Source organism: Arachis duranensis, chromosome 3, assembly GCF_000817695.3.
Source record: "Arachis duranensis cultivar V14167 chromosome 3, aradu.V14167.gnm2.J7QH, whole genome shotgun sequence".
In the NCBI taxonomy this organism is placed as follows: domain Eukaryota; kingdom Viridiplantae; phylum Streptophyta; class Magnoliopsida; order Fabales; family Fabaceae; genus Arachis; species Arachis duranensis.
Genome location: NC_029774.3, coordinates 6,713,067 through 6,734,185, shown reverse-complemented (window position 1 = coordinate 6,734,185; position 21,119 = coordinate 6,713,067). Strand labels below are relative to the sequence as shown.

Sequence of the window (21,119 nt, the reverse complement as noted above, 5' to 3'; positions counted from 1 at the left end):
AATGAAAAAATATTAAATAGATAAAATAAACTAATTCTTAATCATTTTCGACAATACTATCAACACCCCAAAAGATCAAATATCGCTCAACTCTTTATAACTCCTAATCGATTTATTGACTACTTCTGCAACACCTGTTTCTTGACTTCTAAAGACTCTGTCACTCCTTTCCAACCAAATGCTCTCAAAGATAACAATAAAACCAAACTCACCAACATTTTATTAAATCGACTGCAAGATTAAACCTGAATCACCGTCATTCAGTTCTATATTCACCAATTCTATATCTTGTATTCATGTTTTAAAATCTTCTATCTTACTTTTAGATTTGTTCGACTTCGTTTATTTTTTCATTATTTAGTTAAACTTAATGGGATCGAATTTGTGTATGCAGCACGGGTAATAGCACCAGAGGAATAAAATAAAACGATTATATATTTCATATCATGAGAAGAAAAAAAAAAGGATTAATGCAACAAATTTCAGAGAACATATATGTACTCCCTAACTCCCTCCTCAAGAATGAATTAAAAAATGAAAGAAAAATGCCTATTTTATTTTGAGGAAGGAGTAATCTCTAGTAATTATATTATAGGGACGATTATTTGTAGATGTTAATATGCACAACTTCAATGTCCACTAGCATAGCCTATTCCACTGGAACATGCATTCTGCTTGAGTACAACAACGCAGCATAAAATTGCATTTTAATGTGAAAGTTACATACATGGCAATTACAATTTCAGATTACATAATACAGCTTTCTTCACAAGTTGTGATGTTTGTTTTTTTCTATATCTCCTCAAATTTTTCGGCACAACACCAGGGAGTCGATTTGATCCCAAAGCTCTATCCACAGATAATGAATACTAAGCATAGATATGTAATCAGCTACAAAATTGCAATCCAGTTGACAAACCTACAACATTTCCACATGTAAGTTAGAAATCAAACTCTAGTTATCCTATGCTTGAGGAAATTGGCAAATCTTACAAGCAATAACAAGGGATATAAATCTCCAACCCATAAACCAGATAAATGTGGTGGTGGCGGGATGAATAGATATTATGTAGCTTCTAATTCTCAGTCTCAAAATAATTATAAAACTATACAGTTAGACAGGTGGTTAGATGAGCGAAAACTTCAGGCGATACTAAAAGGGTTCGAAACAATGGTGAACATATGAACATGACCGTGACCATGATCATGTTATGTTCATTTTGAACATAAGTGATACCAAAAGTTAACACGATGAACAATCCCTGGTGAAAATGGGAACATGACCTTGGCAGGTGAAAAGAGGATCTAAATCCAAATTGAAAGATGTTGGCTATAGCTTATGTCAAGTTCTGAACCAGAAACAGGAAAAGATCAAATATTACCATGTTGAGTTGCAGCTTCATCCAAGGTAGCGAAGCAAGACTCCATCATTCCCCAATACAAATCCCTTCTTGTCATCAAGGAACCTGCAAGCAAGTAGGTAGTTACAACAAAATTTTACTGAAAATTGTTACCAAACAGTGTTGACTAATTATCCTAACTCGTATATATTTTTTTTCATCTGAAATTTTTTCATCCTATTCAATTTACACAACTTAACAGATATAGGTTTTAAGTTGACAGAGTTAACTGTTGATAAGAAAGCTCCAGCCTCCAAGTAAATTTGTTGCTTGAAGTTGTAGGATACAATATTAAATAAATATGATTGTTTAAAGGTGAGGATGGTGTAGAATTAATTAAACTTACTTCACTGAGTATAAATTTGCAGCAATGTTGTCAGCAGCTTTGTCACGGATCCATGACTTGCCACCATTAGTAGTTCTCAACAGAATACCACTTCCACCTGCTGCCCAAGCCTCCTCCTGTATGCATGATTCATACACATTTTTTTAAAAAGGGCTTAAGATTTCATTACTCTCTTCTTTCATAACTTAAAAAAATAATAAAAAAGGACAATAATAATAATTGAAGAGGATCACAATAACTGAAGAGGCAATGGTCGTATAAAATTGTTGCATGCAAGATCTGGGTAGCTAACAAAAACTCTGAATGCATGACAACTTCACCTGTGATCGATACCCCACATCAAGAATGCCAAAACCTCGGCTTTGAACTGGAACCTCCTCAAATTCTTCGGTCAACTGAAACAATGAAATATCTTATATATGTTTTCTTGTTCTAAAAGCCTATACAACCAGATTTGCAAAGAGGACAGAGTGACATGGAAAGGAGTGAAAAAATAGAAGACTGTTACTCTTAATATCGATATCATAGTATTTGACTCTCAGAATTACTCACCCCTGTGCCCTTGCTGAGATAAAGGCCACCACCACGAACAAGAAGCCACAGACCACCATCAGCTCTCCATCCCATGTTCTGGATTCTTCTGGCAACTGCTCTATTATGTGGCTGCCAGAATGGCTGAAAATCAGAGAAAAATAACCATTAACATCACAAAAATGCCACAGTATGGTAGCAGGCAAGTAGAAGTGAAAGAACGATGTCATCACAAAGTAAAAGCCTCACCTGACCAGGTTCCCATGTTAGATAGAAGTTGCCACGACTTGAGACTGCAACATACCTCCCATCTGGAGAGCGATTGACAGTATTGAACGTCCCGGTGTAATAACTTGCACCACTAATACCACTAGAGACTGTTCTGAAGAAGCAACATAGATAGATAAATGTCTTGACTTAATGACCCGTAACAAATGAAAAGGGCAGGTGAAGTTGCAACATATACATAAAATGTAAAAGATGAAACAATGAATGAATTTTGAAGCATATAACATATATTATAGAACTTAACATTTCAATATTATCTGTGCAATATGAGAGTAACATAGCTGTCTATCAGAAACTCACCGATTAAGAGTAGCTGACACAGTTTCCTGAACAGCAGCCTTCCAATTGTAGCCTCTGTTTGATGTAACGTAGATTGCACCTTCGTCAGTCACCATCTCTGCACTCTTTTCACCGGTTGCCTTTATATATACCTGAAGATATTATTTCAAAACAAGAAACAATATTCAGACCATACAAAAGAGTGAGAAAACAATTCAATATTTGACAGGGTACAGTCATACTGAATATACATACACACATACAGATTCATTATTTATATATTTGAAATATTAATATGCAGCCAACTACCAAAACTTATCAAAAGAGTATGCTTTAGTTGGTCCCTATAAAGAAAAGGTGACATATTTTCTTGGCCTCATTTTCCCTTTGCTGCTATGATCATCATAAAAGGGAAAGCTTACTTCCTATGACTGCAATATTTTATAGCACTGACCAAACAAGACATACCATATCCCCTGGAAGTTGAGCACTAAGTGGTATCCTTTCCCAACTTTCTCCAGCATCAGAAGTATATAATAGAATTGCAGGCTTTCCAACTATCCACCCTTCCTTCCCTTTGAAGCTGATGGAATTAAATCTATAATTAAAATCTTCATCCTCTGCAGAGGGTATCGAACGGGGAGCCCAAGTGTTTCCACCATCTTTTGTCTCCATAATGGTTTGCCTAGTCCCCAAAAGGAAACCTATCAACCAATACCATTTTACACCCAACACAATTAAAACAAAAACCTGAAGCCATATCCAAAGTAAAACATAAACACATTCACCTTTAAAAAAATAAATAAATAAAGGAAAAGAAGCTCATCCGGAAGCTGAAGATATTAGTATCTCAATTATTCGTTTTTTTCTCCCATTTAAACCAATAGATAAAAATACATACAAAATGAATATCTATAAATTTGCTTAGAAATCGACCCACTCAAATAAAGAAAATATTACAGAGTGAAAAGTGAATTTAATCCTAGCTCACATTGAAATCCAAGTTCACTCCCACTCACTCCACCAACTCCCAAACAGGGCCAACCTCTGCATCGACCTCAAATTTGAACTCAATTACATCAATTCAGCATATAGAAGCAAAATGAACTAGGCTAGAGCCTATCCTTCGTACACTCATGTGACAGCTGTGAGTAACTAACTCGTAACAAACTAATAACAAGTATAACAGACTTAACTAACTAACTACCATTTTCTAATACAGCAAGCGCAAAGAAGTGAAAGAAAAATTGAAGATGTCGATAGTAAGATACCGTGGTTGGGATCATCGGGAACAAACGCAATGTCAAGGAGCACGACGCCGGGATCGATAGGGAGGTAAACTCTCTCCCACTCCGACAGCGCTTCCTCCGACCTCGCAGCCTGTTCGAATCCGACGAGCTGAGGAATCGAGAGCGAGACGGCGGCAGTGTCGGCGATGAAGCGTCTCCGGGAGAGAGAGAATTGATCGTCCATTTGCGGCTGAAGAGAAGCTCTGGGAACGAAGGTGCAGCTGCTGGTGCTGGTGTTCCGATTCTGAGGGTTTTGAGAATGGCGAGACTTTGCGGCGGAGAGAGAGGGTAAGGAAGGCCTGAAGAAGGTGGAGGTGAGGTTGGAGCAGTCAGTGAAACGCAGAGTCGCCATTGAAAGAAGCTTCGAGGTTTCTCTCTCTAGATTTTCTCTCTCTTACTTATCCTGCAACGGCTTCGCGGGTGATTTAAAGGAGATTTACATTCCCTACTATGAGTGGTTGAGTGACCTGACACGCCATGCATCTATATGATCCATCATTTATGTGTTTGCCATTTAATTTTTAATTATTTATAAACTTATAGTAAGTTTTTAGACACAGTATTTTAAAATTTTAAAGGATTCAAATGTTGTCGGTGTTTGTTTTTTTTTTCTTTTTTTTTACTTGAAAACATTATATAGAATATAATAAGAATATTTTAATTTTTAAAAAATAAAAAATAATTAGCCTTGCAGCATTCAATCATTTCTATCATAGGTAAAGTTTTTATTTGTTGAGAGTAACTTACTAAAGCTATTTTTTAGAAGTTAGGCTTTTAAAAATCGTAATAATTTCCTTTAGTAAAATTAAACTAAAAATAATTTTTAATAACTATCAGTACTATAATTGTATTATATAAAATAATGTTTAAAAAATAAAAAATATAATAGACACATATATAATAAAAAATAATTATTATTTTGGTACTAATAATTAATAAAAATAATTTTAAATACTTATTATTAAATAGAATTATATTAAATTTTTTAATTTTTGATAAGTATGAGCCAACTTTAAATATTTTTATTTAGGTACTTTTAAAAATTGTATATATAAATACATGAACTTTTAATTTAACAAAAAAAAATATAAAATATTAATATACTGTCAATTTATTATCAATAATAATTAATATCAAAAATATTTTTACTAAAAAACACATGTATACAGAGACATATTCAAAAAATACATTTATAAAAGTATATTTACAAAAACATTTTTACTAGACACAATTATACAAAAAATATTTTTATTAGACACATCTATAAAAATACTTCTATTATACATAACTATAAATAAGAGTGGACTAGAATTGGTAAAATCCTTATTATTTATATAGCTGAGATTGATTTAACAAATATAAAACTAAGTTATTTATGCATAAGCTACTCTCCAAAAAAACTCTACGAAACTAAGTTATTATCCACTTAGTTAAACCAACTCCAGGGACAGAAAAGAAGCATTTTCTGTGATTCCAACATAAAAATGTCTGCATCTTATTTCACCTCATCTCATACATAAAACAGTGCTAATTAAACAAAAATCAACGTGATAACAAGCGTTTGACTAAAAACTAAACTGCAGAGTTAGACATGATAGAACCTAGAAACGGTTGCAACGGGCGGAACACAGAAACCAATCAGAAAGACATAGCCAGCAAAATTGGTAGCTGCAAACAGTGCATGTTACGTGCATGCAACCCCCGTTCCTCTCAATGGGTTGCTTACAACTAGGGCATTTCTTGGTGAAAGTAGAGATCCAACGCAAGCTCTTAGAATCACCACTTTCTTGGTTCTTCTTAGCCATCATTTCACAACTCACGGGTCTATGAGCATCTTCGCCGCATCCCCAGCAAAACCTATGCCCATTCCTGCAACTTACTTCAACATATTTGTTAACATAATTTCCATCTGATTTGTACCTAACAGCAAGATCGCAATCAGGCCTTGGACACCACTTTATATTCTTTCTTGTTTCGACATAAGATCGTAACAAGAAACGATCGTACATCTTCCTGTTTTGCTGGCTAGCGAATCGCCGAATCATGTTAATCTCCAAAGAAGCCTCACAAGATGGATGAGGGCATCTCATGGGTTTGAGGCACTCATGAGGACCTTCTTTGATCTTCTCATTGATGTAGAGCTTCCAACAATCGACGCAGTATGCGTGGCCACACTTGGCGGATTTCAACTTCTTCTCCAAGCAAACCGTATTATCAAAACATATCTCACAAGTTTGGGTTGTTACGATCTCTCCGGTGTTGTGTTTGAGCAATCCAACAAGTTTCCGAACTCTTTCTTTGTCGTCGAACCAGGCCTCGTCGACCTTCGTGGCGCTCCAACCATGGTGGATTAGCAAAAGGCACGCCTCGGATTTTGTTATCGAAAGATTAGATGATACCTCATTGATTTTAGTTTTTTGGAGCTTCTTGATGTTTGACTTGGTCAAAGTAGTGAAGCGGCTTCTCTTTCGTGATGTGGTGCATTCTTCTAGAGATTCTTCTTCTTCATCTTCCAGTGATTCATCGTCTTCTTCGTCTTCCAGAGATTCTTCTTTTTCATCTTCCAGTGATTCATCGTCTTCTTCGTCTTCCAGAGATTCATCGTCTTCTTCCTCTTCGAGAGGTTCTTCTTCTTCATCTTCCAGTGATTCATCGTCTTCGTCGTCTTCCAGTGATTCATCGTCTTCTTCGTCTTCCAGAGATTCTTCTTCTTCATCTTCCAGTGATTCATCGTCTTCTTCGTCTTCCACTGATTCTTCGTCTTCGTCTTCTTCATCTTCCGTTTCATATGTGTAGTTGTTGTTCATGGATGGAACCAAAGGATGCAGGAAATTGAGAAAACAAAGGGGCAGTTGTCTGAGTATCACGCAAAGACCTACTATATATTGGAAAAGTATTATGAACCAACAATTTTATTAAATTCTGGTGAGTATGTAATAGTAAAAAAAAGGTGAGGAGTCACGTTATTAAAAATATTATTGATGCCTATTTAATGATTATAAATCACAAAAGTTGCCAATTCTTTAGCACTTTTCGTATATATGACTTATTATTATTAAATAAAATAAAATAAATTAGCTTATTATAGTTAATTTTAATTTTTAATTTAGCATAAATTTTTGGTAGAAATTTAAGTGTAGTCAAGAAGTTGATACTTGAAAACAGTTAGATGATTTGACTAAATTTTTATTTAACGGGCTCTGAGATATCAACTTCAATGAAGTCGACTTCACCTGAATTTTCACCTAAATTTTTTAATTTAAACAATTAATTATGATCTAACTTTTTTAAATTAAAAGAACTAATAAAAAAGTTAATTTTATAATTTTTTTATTTTTTTCAAATTATATATTTTATTAATCAATTTTAATCACAAAATAAAAAACTCAAAATACAAAAAAAAAACTAAAAATTTCAAGAGGCACCAAAAATTTAAAATTTTTAAAATTTTCTCTTTCTTGCTTTCTTCAATTTTTTTCAAAAATATTTTTCAATGTTCTAAGAGAGCATTATTAGAAAAACGTTTTCGAAAGTTTAAATTTTATGTCTCTTCGATTTTTTGTATTTGTTTTTTTATAAATTTTTTATTTTGTGGTTAAAATTAATTAATAGATGTGTGATTTAAAAAAATAAAAAATTGTAAAATAGAACTTTTTTAGTAATTTTTGTAATTTATAAAAAAAATTATATCATAATTATTTGATTAGGTTAGCAAAATTTAGATTAGATTAAAAATTTAATCATGATAAGTCAACCTATTTTATCTAATAATAATAAGACATGTCATAAAAGAATAAGTTATCTTTTATTTTAGAAAAAAAATGAATAAAATAATTTTTTTGAACAATATAAACAATCACTAATCAAATAAAAATATACTACATTTTTAAATTATCTACCTAAATTTTAATATTAAAATAATCATCAACACACCTAATAAAATGAACATTTGAGTTCACATTATTTAATATTTTCATTATCTACCTATACTTTACCTATATTTTTTCATATATATATATATATATAACTTTAAACAACTATAATTATTAATTAATAATAATTAATATCAAATACAGTTTAAGGAGATGTTAAAAAAATGATAATATAAAGTGTGATCTCTAATTTTGAATAGATCCTCTCCAGATTTTTTAACACTTGAAGAAATGAAGTATGATCTCTCACCATTAACTTTATAAGTTGGATCAAAAATAAATAAAAGAGAGAGGAATAAAGGGTGAGAAATTACAATTGACACCATCCAATTTTTTTGACCGAAGAGGATCCATTTCCCACACTTTACTCCCTCAATTGTTAATAAAAAATTGAAAGAATTCATTTCTCAATTTAAAAATACTTGTTAATTTATTATTAACTAGATCTTTATTGATTACTTAACAGAAAATATAAAAAAAATGTAAAGAATATTATATGCAATTATATCCACTTTTGTCTAGTGATGAATACAAAATGAAAAAAAAAACATTTTTCATAACATAAATTTTCTTAATTTTTTTTAATTATTTGATAAAGTATGATTTTTTTTCTTATATTCTTTAAATGAAATAAAAATATATATATATATATAAAATATTAAATAATAAAAAATCACACTTTATCAAATAATTATTTTAAAAAAAATAGAGAGAATCAATTAAAAAAAAATATATATTTGTAGTATATTTGTTCGGTTGTTCGGGTATCGGATGGTTTGGTGAGATCCCTGGTTGATAAGGTGGGGTATCGCCTGGTTCTGGATTGCAGGAGCGAAGCTGGAGCAGTCGACCTCCCGAACTCTTCATGTGGAGAGGGGGTGTCACCTACAAAGATAATACGATGCTTTAGTTAGAAGGTGTGTAAATAAAAAGTAAGTGAGGTGATTTGGAAAAAAAATATGACTTTTCCATATATATCTTGTCAGGAGTAGGTCCGACGAAGACAGACCCATATTCCTCAAAGTTTTCCAATACAACTATAACAGTAAGTTGTAAAAAACGTGTGTCTGGATCAGTTACGGAGCGTATCGTACCCGCTCGCTCGCGTCGAATGGCCTATAGACCGGGTCACACGATATTTGAGTTGGGCCGTAACAATATCAAACACGGGTATAAATACAATTTCTCGTAAATGTGAACTCAATTTCAAATATATAACGTCAGGAGGAGCATAAATTTTGTATTGATTATTGTGCAATAGTGATCAACATATAGAATGAAAAATAAACGTATGAGTAAAGCAATAAATCTCCTAAATTATTCAATCGACGAGAAATGTTTTCCTAAATTTGTTAACGATTAAAATAACTAAAATATTTTAAAACGCAATAAAAACACTATAACGTTAATAATATATACTTTTGAAAAGAATTTTATAGATTAGATTTGATATAAGTTTTTGCAATTATAGTTTAAAAAATAAGTTTTTTATTTTTAAAATTTAATGATTTTATCCAGAATATATATCTTTTGCAATGATATCTTTTGCAATTTTAATGACCAAAATTATTTTTAAAAATAAAAAATATAGATCGAATTTTAGTTCTTCTTTAATTGCATGTATATTTTAAATAGTTATTTAGATATTTTTCTAATTTTTTAATCAAATATGTAAGGAATTTATCAAAAATATAAAAGTTATTTGTCACTTATAAAAACTTGAATATTTGATCAGTTTTATCACATTTTAAATTATTTTAAATGTATTTTTATCATCATCAAATTTATTAGAAGATATTTTTATCAACAATTTGGTAGTTCAAAGACATTTTTTGTGGTTTCCTATCAATGCATTGAAAAGTATAAAATTAAGAGTCTTGCTAACACATTTTAAAAATATTATAAAAAATATCTCACTAAGTTATTGAAAAGATAAATTTTTTTCTTTTACATTTTTAATACATTAAATGCATCGAACATTTAAAAAAATATATTATTATTCTCTTTAAATAATAAATCCTATAGTTTTTTTATAAAATATTTTTCTATAAATGATCTTCTTATCCTATATCTTTTAACACAAATTAATAAAATTCTTATTATTAATCAAAACAAAAGTACTATTTGTTGATCCTTGTACATAAGCAAGATAGGACGATGGGAATGGATTTTTTCTTTTAATTAAATGTAGAGAATTTTGAACTCGTAACTTATTAGATGAGTATGGAAAGACTAGAGTTAAACCCTAAAATGGTCCCTGAGATTGGCGTTTTGCACTGAAATCGTCCTTGAGATTTCAATTGCACCAATTACGTCCTTGAGATTGAAAAAAATGCCCCATAGTAGTCCCTTACCCATTTTCTATTAACGACGTGATGACATGGCATGATGACGTGGACTGTAAGTGACACGTGTCACTTCATGATTTGGCCACGTGTAATGGTAGGATGATGTGGTGACCAGTGACACGTGGCATGCTGACGTGGATAGTTGTGCCACGTGTCACAATGTTATTTGGCCACGTGTCCGGTAGTGCCACGTGTCGCAACAGTATTCGTCCACGTGTCATCCATTATGCCATCGTTGTATATGCACCAAATTAGTCCCTCACTTTGCATTAAGTGACTCATTTTAGTCCCTGAAATTGAATGTCGTGCACCAAACTAGTTCCTTCACCAATTTTTTCTCATTTTTTTTTAATTTAAAATTTTAATATCTTGGATACACTAATTTCAATTCTATTTTTTCATATATCAGTAATATATAAGTATGTTATTATAAAAAAAATAATTATATAATTGATTAGACACATTTTTTTCATAAAAAAACATGTGTTTTTAACAAGAAATTAATAATTAAAATAAATATTTTTTTCTTATGAAATATACATTTTCGTTATGTATAAATGAGCTAGATTGAAGGCACTTCAACCACCCTCACTACCACTTTTGATCTTTGCAATCTAGACGAAAGAGGTCGGAGATGATAATGAGGGAAGCTTGAAATGCCTTCACGTCAACTCCAAGACGGCGGCTATTAGAGGTATCCGCAAGAAAAAAATATTTTATAAAAGTACTGAAAAAGGTTGGAGATGGTAGTGAAGATGCTTGAAAAGCCTTCACGTTAACTCCAAGTCGGCAATTAGGGTATTCGCAAGAGAAAAAACATTTTATAAAAATACTTTTATTTGAAGAACGTGTGAAAAAATAGAATTGAAATTAATGCATTCAAAAATATTGAGAATTTTGAATTTATAGAAAAAAAAGAGAAAAAATTGGTAAAGGGACTAGTTTGGTGCACGACATTCAATTTTAGGGACTAAAATGAGTCACTTAATGCAAAGTGAGGGACTAATTTGGTGCATATACAACGATGGCATAATGGATGACACGTGGACGAATAGTGTTACGACATGTGGCACTACTGGACACGTGGCCAAATAACATTGTGACACGTGGCACAACTATCCACGTCAGCATGCCACGTGTCACTGGTCACCACATCATCCTACCATTACACGTGGCCAAATCATGAAGTGATATGTGTCACTTACAGTCCACGTCATCATGCCATGTCATCACGTCGTTAATGGAAAATGGGTCAGGGACTACTATGGTGCATTTTTTTCAAACTCAGGGACGTAATTGGTGCAATTGAAATCTTAGGGATGATTTCAGTGCAAAACGCTAATTTCAGGAACCATTTTGGAGTTTAACTCGGAAAAACTATGTCATTTAAATTATAACTCATTGGAGTAGAAATGAATTATTTGAATATGAAGTAATACAGTGATGTAATTTTTCATTCTATTGTTGAGTTAATGATCAAATTAATGTTAAAAGATAGGTGGATTATCAATTTCATCTCCAAATAATTTTTTAATCAAATTAATTTTTAAAAGATTTAAATTCAATCACTTTTGTCCTTCTATCAATTAGTTAATCCTTACCGTTGATATTTTGGCACGTAAATAAGTGACACAACACATTTTTAATAAGTGACACAGCAAGTCTAAAAATGATCTTCTTAGTCCATAAAGCATTTTGATCGAATCCAAAGCCCAATCTGAGTTGAAGATATGGAAACCCTAGCAATAAATCTCCAATCTCTCAATCTTTCTCACTTTTATGATTTACAATTCACAGCCTTGTCTTCATGTTCAAGCTTCATGGCTCCATTTTCACTTCTCTCACTTTCTCTACTTCTGAACTCTAAAATCCGACCAAAATTACTGCCGTTTATTTAATTTGTGTGGCATGCCGTTTGTGGGTGTTGCTGGTGGATTGGTGGTGTGGTTGGGCTGTCGGGTTTCTGGGTTGCATCACTGAGTGAGTCTTTCTGGTTCTCTGTGTAATTAGCGTCACTGTTGCTCCATGTCGCTAATGTCGTTGGTTAGTGGTCACAATGTCAACCATAGCTTAGCATTGGTACCCTAAACCACAAAGAATGAGTGCAGTCGCACTTTGCATAGTATCGCCGATTATGGCTTCCTCATCCCTTCCGATGATCCGAGCTCCGTGGTGTTCTCTCTAACTGATGTTTCATGCGTTTTGAGAGAGTAGAAAAGAAAAACGGCGCCGTTTTAACACAATATTCTCTTAATACTAAAAAACGACGTCGTTTTATTGTTGTTGATTTGTCATTTTAACCATACATGCGAAAAACATTAATGGAAGTTGTTAAGTATTTGACATAAGAACAAATGAGATTAATATTAAATCTCTAAGATAGCGTTTGTTTTGAGATATTGAGATTCAGTATTAGATTTGTTGGTTTAGAGATTGATACTAAATTTTCTGTCTCTATTTCCAAAATTTCACTATTTCAATACCTCCAAAAAATATGGATATATAAGACTAAAATTTATAAAAATTAAGACTGAAATTTTAATAATATTTTATGAAAAAGTTTAGGCGGCAGTAATTTTATTGAATTTTGGCCAGCACGTAACTAGCAGAAAAATGTGAGCCATTGGATAAAATCTCACACCATTAAATCATCATTGATGGCTATTTGATGACTACTAATCACAAAAGTTGCTGGCCCCTAGCATTACTCATATTTTATATATAAAATACCCTCATTTTAATTAATTAATTCTAATTTTACCCTTTATACAAATTAAATTAAAATTTTATTCTTATTTTAATTTTTGTCTCCTATTTTATACCAAATAGAATATTAAAATTTATTTCAATCTCTGTTTCTTAATTTATGTCTTTTAATTTTTGTCTTTTTGTTCTGTCTTTTTACCAAACACTATTAAAAGACTAATTTAAATAAATAAATCTTTAAGAGATTAATTTGATTAAAAAATTGAGGAACGAAGGTGACGATCGACTAATTGACTAACCTTTCAAACTAATTTTATCATTAACCCTTCTATTGTTTGAATATTTCAATTAACTAATGTATAAATTTCAAAAAGAAGGACAAAGTGTATAATCACTTTCCATCTCTTCCTTTTGAATATTTATATGGTTGGTTTCTTTTTAACATATGTATATATCTCATTACGGACACGTGCTCACACACACTAATCAATTTAAGAAAACTAGTAAATTGAGAAAGTAAAAATACAACCCTTGAATCAAATAGTAAAAATCATACATAATGAAAATTACATATTCAACACTCAACAGAGATCCTTACTTTATTACTTAAAATTCTCGGATTTTTCCATCAATTATATACTTTGATCATGTGTAGAGTACTAGAGTTTGATGGGATTGTGCGTATTTGACCAAGCTTTTTATGTTAGAAAATGTTTAGACTTTAGATAGGAGAAAGCAGTAAGCACCAATTCCTCGCTGGGTCAGAGAAGACCCCATTAAACTAGAGAAATTTTGATTAAGTAGTTCATCACCAAAAACAAGAACCGTTACATAGCTTAACTAAATTGTTATCTAATAGTTTTCCTCGGTCAACTTACGCAAAAACAAGTGCTAGCAAAAGGAAAATGGTTTGAGTAATTGAATGGATGTTAATTAACCATACGCAATGGACACCAAATGACACGAGGATCACGAGAACAGATCCAGCACTGGTATTTGTATTTCTTCTCAATGCAGGGACACTCTAGAGTGCTGGCAAGGTTGTAGTAACCGCAATAACCGCATTTCCGGAGACCAATCTCTGTCATCCCATCCCTCACCACACCTCGAGGCGACGAAGACAGTGAGGAGGAGCTTGAGCTTTCACCATAACTCTTCACATTCACATCATCAAGCCCTCTATCCTCCAATTGTGTCACCATATTATCAAAGAAATTCTTGGTGACAACGGTCAGATGAGAAAGTTCCAGACGATTCCTATCGAAACCGTCTTTCTTCTTATTCAGGATCTCCATCAGCATTGTTTCGGCAAACTTGTGAAGCTTCTCCAATGCATTCTCAGCAACGCCTTGCGTGTGTTCGAACAACTCCTTCTTGGCTTTCTCCTCCTCAGGGATGAAGTAACCATATGCATAGGTCCACTTCAGCAACTTCCTACACTCGATTACCTCTTCCCAAGCCTTCTTCACAAACTCAAAATCATCTTCACGCCTTTCAAATTCCTTGCACAGGATTCTTATATTCTCATTGTTCAGGTACTTCTCCATCATCTCAATCGATTTTTTCCTTGAGAATTCGTTGGTAAACCAACGTTCATAATAGTGAGTGTACCTATCAAATACGAACCCAATTACTAAATCAAATATGAACAAGAATATTCTATGGTAAACAATTTTCTAGTCAACAAAAAATGAGAAAATAAAAAAAAATGTTAGAGGATAAACATTTTTAGCATAAAAAAAAAAGACTAATATTAGTTCAAACATAAGGAGACAAAAAGGCTTAGTCATAAAAAGTTTCTCATTAAGAAAAGAAAAAACCGGAAGACTATTACTTTTAATGACAAAAGATTGAAGAATTAGATTAATACATACTCAAATGCATTTTCACTCACACATTACATTTGACATACTTTGACATGTTAGACTAATTTATCTACCATAATGTGAGTTAATATTTTAACTTTTATTTGAACTATGAATCTAATTTTATCCTATTATCCAATTAAATTTATCCATCTAGATAATATCAAATTAATTATTTTTGCTAGAGTGAAACAATTGATTATCTGTCCAAGGATATGCAAATTAAATTCATTCAACATACTACCGCAACACAGGTAAACTTTTTCATCAATACCAATCAAATAAGTAGAACACGTAACAATAATAGTGACTATGCTGCGTACACAACAAAAACAGCTAACAAAATCGGCCACAAATACAAAATATATAGATTATAAATATACATTAAAAATAAATTCAATCACATATATATTTATACACAATAAAAAATATTATTCGTGTTAATGAATTATAACTTAAATGGCATAGTCTCTTTATACGTTAAAATTAGTTATTAAGATCAGCTACCAATATATTTGTGTGTTAAATATATGTATAGTTTAATTTATTTTTAATATATATTTGTATTCCAGTATATTTTATGCTAATGACAGACTTTAGTGACTAATTTACCTTTTTTTTAAGGCGACCACTCTGATAAAGACATCAAAAATGTCTTTTTTAAAACGTTACGTGTATTATATTGCTATTGGACGAATTATTAAACCGGTCAATAAAATATTTTGAATAAACTTAGAATAAAATCGATTTATTATAATTATCAGATCTGATTCGATCCGATCAGTTTACACAATCTGAACCGAATCATATTTAAATTTTTTTATCAAAATAACAAATATATCCCTAACTTTTTATTTCGCATATATTTAAATCCATAAAAATTTAAAATTATAATTAAGTCCTTGAAAAAAAAACCTAATCTTAGACCCTTACTAACCCAAGCCCAAGCCAAGGCGAATCTAAATGTTAGACCAACCTTCTGTTGCTCCCTCATCTTCTCTATGCACTTTCTCTTTGCCGTCGTGAGGCCTAGGCTCTGGTTCCTCTCCCGTCACACTATGTTCTGCTGCGCCGCCATCGTTAGAGTTTCAACCACTCCGTCGTCGCTGGGCAAGGGTTTCATTGCTCCCCCATCATTGCTGTACATCTGCTCTGTCTCTACGATTGTTGGCAAGGGTTTCGTTCTTCATTTTTTATGTTTTTTTAATTTTTAAAAAACATAAACATCATTTTTTTCTTTCTAATTTTTTTTAAATTTCGGTTGCTGACTTTGAATATGAAATTGCAGTTGATGATTGCTGAATTGTTTAATTTAAGATTTCTATTAAATTTATTTTGTGGTTGTTGCTGATGCTGAATTGTTGGGTAGAAAGAAAAGGGTTGGGGGTAGTGATTTAGGATGATGAGCATATTTTTCTTTTGGTTTTAAGTCCAATAATTGTAGATGTCTATATTCTTGGATTGTCTGTTTTTCCTTGTTACAGAAGACCATCTTTCTTTAATCCAACATATACTGTCGAATTTAGAATTCATATACTTTTTATTCATGAATATTCTTAGATTGGATATGTATTTATGTGTTGTCAAATTAGGTGAATGCTAGCTGACAGTTTGTTAGAGTAGCTGAGATGCTTGGACCAGTGCCCTTCAACAAAGACATGAAGTTTTGGAAACTTTACAAATATAATGGATTCTTCCCAATTAGGTGGCATATAATAGGCTTCGTTTGGTTACTGTCTTCAAAATATATAGACACAGACACAACTATACCAAAAGACACAGACACAACTATACCAAAAGACACAGACACAGATAGACATAAATTTTTTAACGTGTTTGGCAACAGTGTACAAGACACAACAATTTAATTCAAATGTCCATTTTATCCTTATTAGTTCTCTACCATCATCTTCCACCAACATTAAAGTTGCTGCCACCATAACTTTCTACTACCACCACTGTCACCTGCAATTTTCTAACTTCATCGTAAAATACTATCTTCAACTTTCATTTATTCATCAGCAATTTAATTTTCTCATTTAAAAAAAATGAAACAGGTTGAAATAAATAAATAAAAAACAAAAATAAGAAGACAGATCTCAAAAATGATGGACAACTATTTGGGTGTTTTTAATTTTTTTCGCCTTTCTTAATAAAATTGATTCAAGTAATAGTGGAGACGAATAGATCTGAGCAACACCTGATGAATGTAGAGGAATAAATCTGACCGAAAATGATGACTCATGGTAGTGATAGGCGCGACTGTGTGAAGAGAGAAAGAGAGAAGAGGAGGAAGAAGAAAGAAGGGGGCGTCAATGGTGGCGGTCCGTGACAACGGTATGGAGGGGCACAACAATGGAAAGAGAAGCAGAGTGATGGGTGTGGTGATGCGAAGAGAGAAAGAGAGAAGGAGATGAGAAAGAGAGGAGAGGCAATGGCTATGGCGGTGGTGTAAAAGAGGGACACAGCCATGGAAGAGGGAGGATGGAGGAAGAAACGTGGAGGTTGAAAGGATTTTGGGGTTAGAAACACAGAATAGAGAAGATAAGAAGAGAGAAAAGGGGGAATTAGGGTTAGATTAATTAGGGATATAGTTGGAATTTAAAAAAAAAAGTAGGGATAAAAATGTAAAATTTTGTGTCTTATAAACTGTGTCTCAATGTCTCAACTAAATGGAGAGACACTAAAAACATGTATTTTGTGTATACTTGTGTACCACCGTGTCCATCATAAATTTGTGTCTCAACAAACAAACGGTGGACATGTGCCACCGTGTCCATGTCTTTAGTGTCTAGAGACACCAACCAAACGCACGCATAAAGAACGTTCCCGACGCTAAATTTTGTCACATTTATATCATTGTTGAAAATGAGAACAGAGACATTACTTACACTAGGGACACACAAGAGGTAAGTAATGTCTTCTGTTTTCAGTGTTTAGGAGACTGAAAACTAAGAATTATCTCTTGTGTGTCCCTAGTGTAAGTAACGTCCCTGTTCGCGTTTTCAATAATGATATGAATGCGACAAAATTGAGTGTTGGGAACGTCCTTTATTATATGCTACCTAATTGGGAAGAATCCATTGTATTTGTAAAGTTTTAAAAATTTCATGTCTTTGTTGAAGTCCACTGGTCCAAGCATCTCAGCTACTCCAACAAACTGCTGGTTAGCATTCACCTAATTTGACAACACATAAATACATATCCAATCTAAGAATATTCATGAATAAATATGTAAGTATATGAACTTCGAATTCGACAATATATGTTAGATTAAAGAAAGATAATCTTATGTAATAAGAATTTTAAACAGACAATCCAAGAATATGGACATCTACAATTATTGGACATAAAACCAATAGAAAAATATGCTCATCATTCTAAATCACTACCACCATCCACTACCCCCAACCCTTTTCTTTCCACCCAACAATTCAGCATCAGCAACAACCACAAAATAAATTTAATAGAAATTTCAAATTAGACAATTTAACAATCATCAACCGCATAGAAATTAAAAAAAAATTAGAAAGAAAAAAATAATGTTTTATGTTCTTCCAAAATTAAAAAACATAAAAAAAAAGGAGAACGAAACTCTTGCCAACGATCGTAGAGACAGAATAGATGTAACAGCAATGATGGGGAGCAATGAAACCATGCCCAGCGACGATGGAGCAGTTGAAACTCTAGTAATGGCAGCGCAACAAAACATAGTGTGACGGGAGAGGAACCAGAGCGCAGCCCCGCGACGGCAAAGAGAAAGCCCGCAGATGCATAGAGAAGATGAGGAGAGCAGCAGAGGGTTGGTCTAACCGCGACAGAACGGCTGAACCCCGGCAACAATGGCGATGGGGAACACCAGCGACGGAGCGCGAAGAACCCCACCAGAGAGAGAGAGAGAGAGAGAGGAGCTTGGCTTGACTTGGGTTTGGGTTAGTAAGGGTCTAAGGTTAGATTTTTTTCAAGGGTTTAATTGTAATTTTAAATTTTTATGGATTTAAACGTTTGCGAAATAAAAAAAGCTAAAGATATATTTATATTTATCATTTTGATAAAAAAAATTTAAATATAATTTGATTTAGATTGTATAAACCGATTGGATCGAATCAGATCTAATAATTATAATAAATCAATTTTATTTTAATTTATTCTAAATATTTTATTGATTGGTTTAATAATTCGTCCAATAATAATACGACACACATAACGTCTTAAAAAAAAAAGACATTTCTAATATCTTTATCATAGTGATCCCATATTTCAATAATAATAATAATATATGACAAAATAGAAGTATAACATAACATAACAAATATAAATGTGTGTACCTCTCCAAGTCCAAATAGCCATTTCCATTGTTCATTGTGGGCGTCTCAATATTCCGGGCTGAGAAACGGTTACAACCGTAAGCGGAACACAGAGACCACTTAGAAAGACATAGCCAGCAAAATCGGCAGCCACAAACAGTGCAAATCATCTGCATGCAACCCTCATTCTTCTCAATGCGAATCCCACAATCGGGGCATTCCTTCGTGAAAGCAGAGATCCAAATCACGCTCTGAGAATCATCCACATTCTTCTTCATCCACTCAGCCACCGTTTCACAACTCACAGGTCTATGACCATCTTCACCACATTCCCAGCAAAACCTATGTTCATTACTGCAACAAGCTTCAACATATTTGTTAGCGTAATTTCCATCCGATTCGTAAAGAACAGCAAGATCGCAAGCAGGACTTGGACACCACTTTATATTCTTTCTGGTTTCGACATACGAGCGTAACAAGAAACGATCGTACATGTTCTTGTTTGTCTCGCTGGCGAATCGCCGAACAGTTTCAATCTCCAAGGAAGCCTCACAAGATGGATGAGGGCATCGCATCGGTTTCAGGCACTCATGAGAACCTTCTTGGATCTTCTCATCGATGTAGTGCTTCCAACAATCGATGCAGTATCCATGGCCACACTTGGCATACTCCACCTTCTTGTACCAAACTGAATCATCAAAGCAGATCTCGCATGTAGAACTCTGGATGATGTTGTTACTACTATCGAGCAAGCCAACGAGTTCTCGAACGCTTTTCTCGTCTTCGAACCAAGCTTCGTGGACCTTCATGGCGCTCCAGCCATGGTGGATAAGCAAAAGGCACGCATCGGATTGTGGTATGAGAAGAACAGATGATACCTTGTTGATTTCAGTGGTTTGGAGCTTCCTGATATCGGAGTCGGTCAAAGTAGTGAAGCAGCTGCTTTGTGGTGTGGATGATGATGATGATGATGATGGTGGTGGTGATTCTTTGATCTCTGCTGCAGCAATAATGGAGTACTCATCCTCCTCTTCTACTTCATGATGAGGAGATTCGTTTTGAAACAGAAAAGGTTCCATTTCATTTGAGGTGTCCATGGAGGGAACCAAAGGATGAAGGAAACTGAAGAAGCAAAGGGAATGGATGTGCTTATTGGAGAAGACATGACTAGACTTTTTATATGTATACAACTCTTATATTATATTTTTTTTAAAATTTTATATAATATATTTTATGGAAGCAACAAAGAGACAAAAATCAAGAATTTTTTTTATATAATATATGTTAACCATAAATCCTAATAAAACCAATGAATGAATGTATAGGTATTAGTAGATACACTCCTCCTATATGCAACTGTGGATCCAAATCTGTCAATCAATATTAGTTTCACCATTTGGGTTTGAATACTGAGAGAGAGACCAAAAGAAATCTTGAATTTATTGTCATTTTTACACTTTTCAGTATTTTGAGGCTCAAGGCAGCTTTATGTCAAGCCAGGAACTCATGGGTGGTCAAAACTCAAAACAATTTGATAAGCATTCCTTCAAAGCTCTGAACCGTCAAAGATATTCATTTAAGAAATTGCATCTTTGAATGATTAAGTGTGTGTTTGAATTTCGGTTTGTAAAGGAAATATTGCATAGAATTGATTTTGTAAATTTGATTTTGATGAAAAATAAGTTTGTATTGAAGTGATTTATGTTTGGCTATTTTTATATCAAAATGGATTATAGTAAAATAAATATGGTTTGAAATACACTACTCAAAATCACTTTTAAATAAAAAATTACTAAAATAGACATCAACTTAAATAATTTTTTCTATT

General features: G+C 32.9%; 3 protein-coding genes across 3 annotated transcripts; all 3 read right to left on the bottom strand.

Moving 5' to 3' along the window:
- Window positions 1–675: 675 nt before the first annotated feature.
- LOC107477195 (photosystem II stability/assembly factor HCF136, chloroplastic) lies at window positions 676–4,606 on the bottom strand. Its single transcript, XM_016097176.3, has 9 exons — window positions 4,116–4,606; window positions 3,313–3,548; window positions 2,866–2,996; window positions 2,527–2,659; window positions 2,299–2,421; window positions 2,067–2,141; window positions 1,747–1,862; window positions 1,383–1,466; window positions 676–919 (listed from the first exon to the last, which is right to left on the bottom strand). Exons 1-8 carry the CDS (start codon window positions 4,483–4,485, stop codon window positions 1,400–1,402), a joined length of 1,251 nt encoding a protein of 416 aa, XP_015952662.1. The 5' UTR covers window positions 4,486–4,606; the 3' UTR covers window positions 676–919; window positions 1,383–1,399.
- A 1,128-nt stretch (window positions 4,607–5,734) lies between these two features.
- Window positions 5,735–6,940, bottom strand: LOC110278398 (probable E3 ubiquitin-protein ligase ARI7). Its single transcript, XM_021136635.1, has one exon. The coding sequence runs from the start codon at window positions 6,938–6,940 to the stop codon at window positions 5,735–5,737; it is 1,206 nt and encodes a 401-aa protein (XP_020992294.1).
- Window positions 6,941–13,909: 6,969 nt separating this feature from the next.
- LOC110278959 (probable E3 ubiquitin-protein ligase ARI10) lies at window positions 13,910–20,388 on the bottom strand. The gene is made up of 2 exons (XM_021137508.2): window positions 19,313–20,388; window positions 13,910–14,730 (listed from the first exon to the last, which is right to left on the bottom strand). The coding sequence occupies exons 1-2, from the start codon at window positions 20,386–20,388 to the stop codon at window positions 14,049–14,051; spliced, it is 1,758 nt and encodes a 585-aa protein (XP_020993167.1). The 3' UTR covers window positions 13,910–14,048.
- Between the last annotated feature and the right edge of the window lie 731 nt (window positions 20,389–21,119).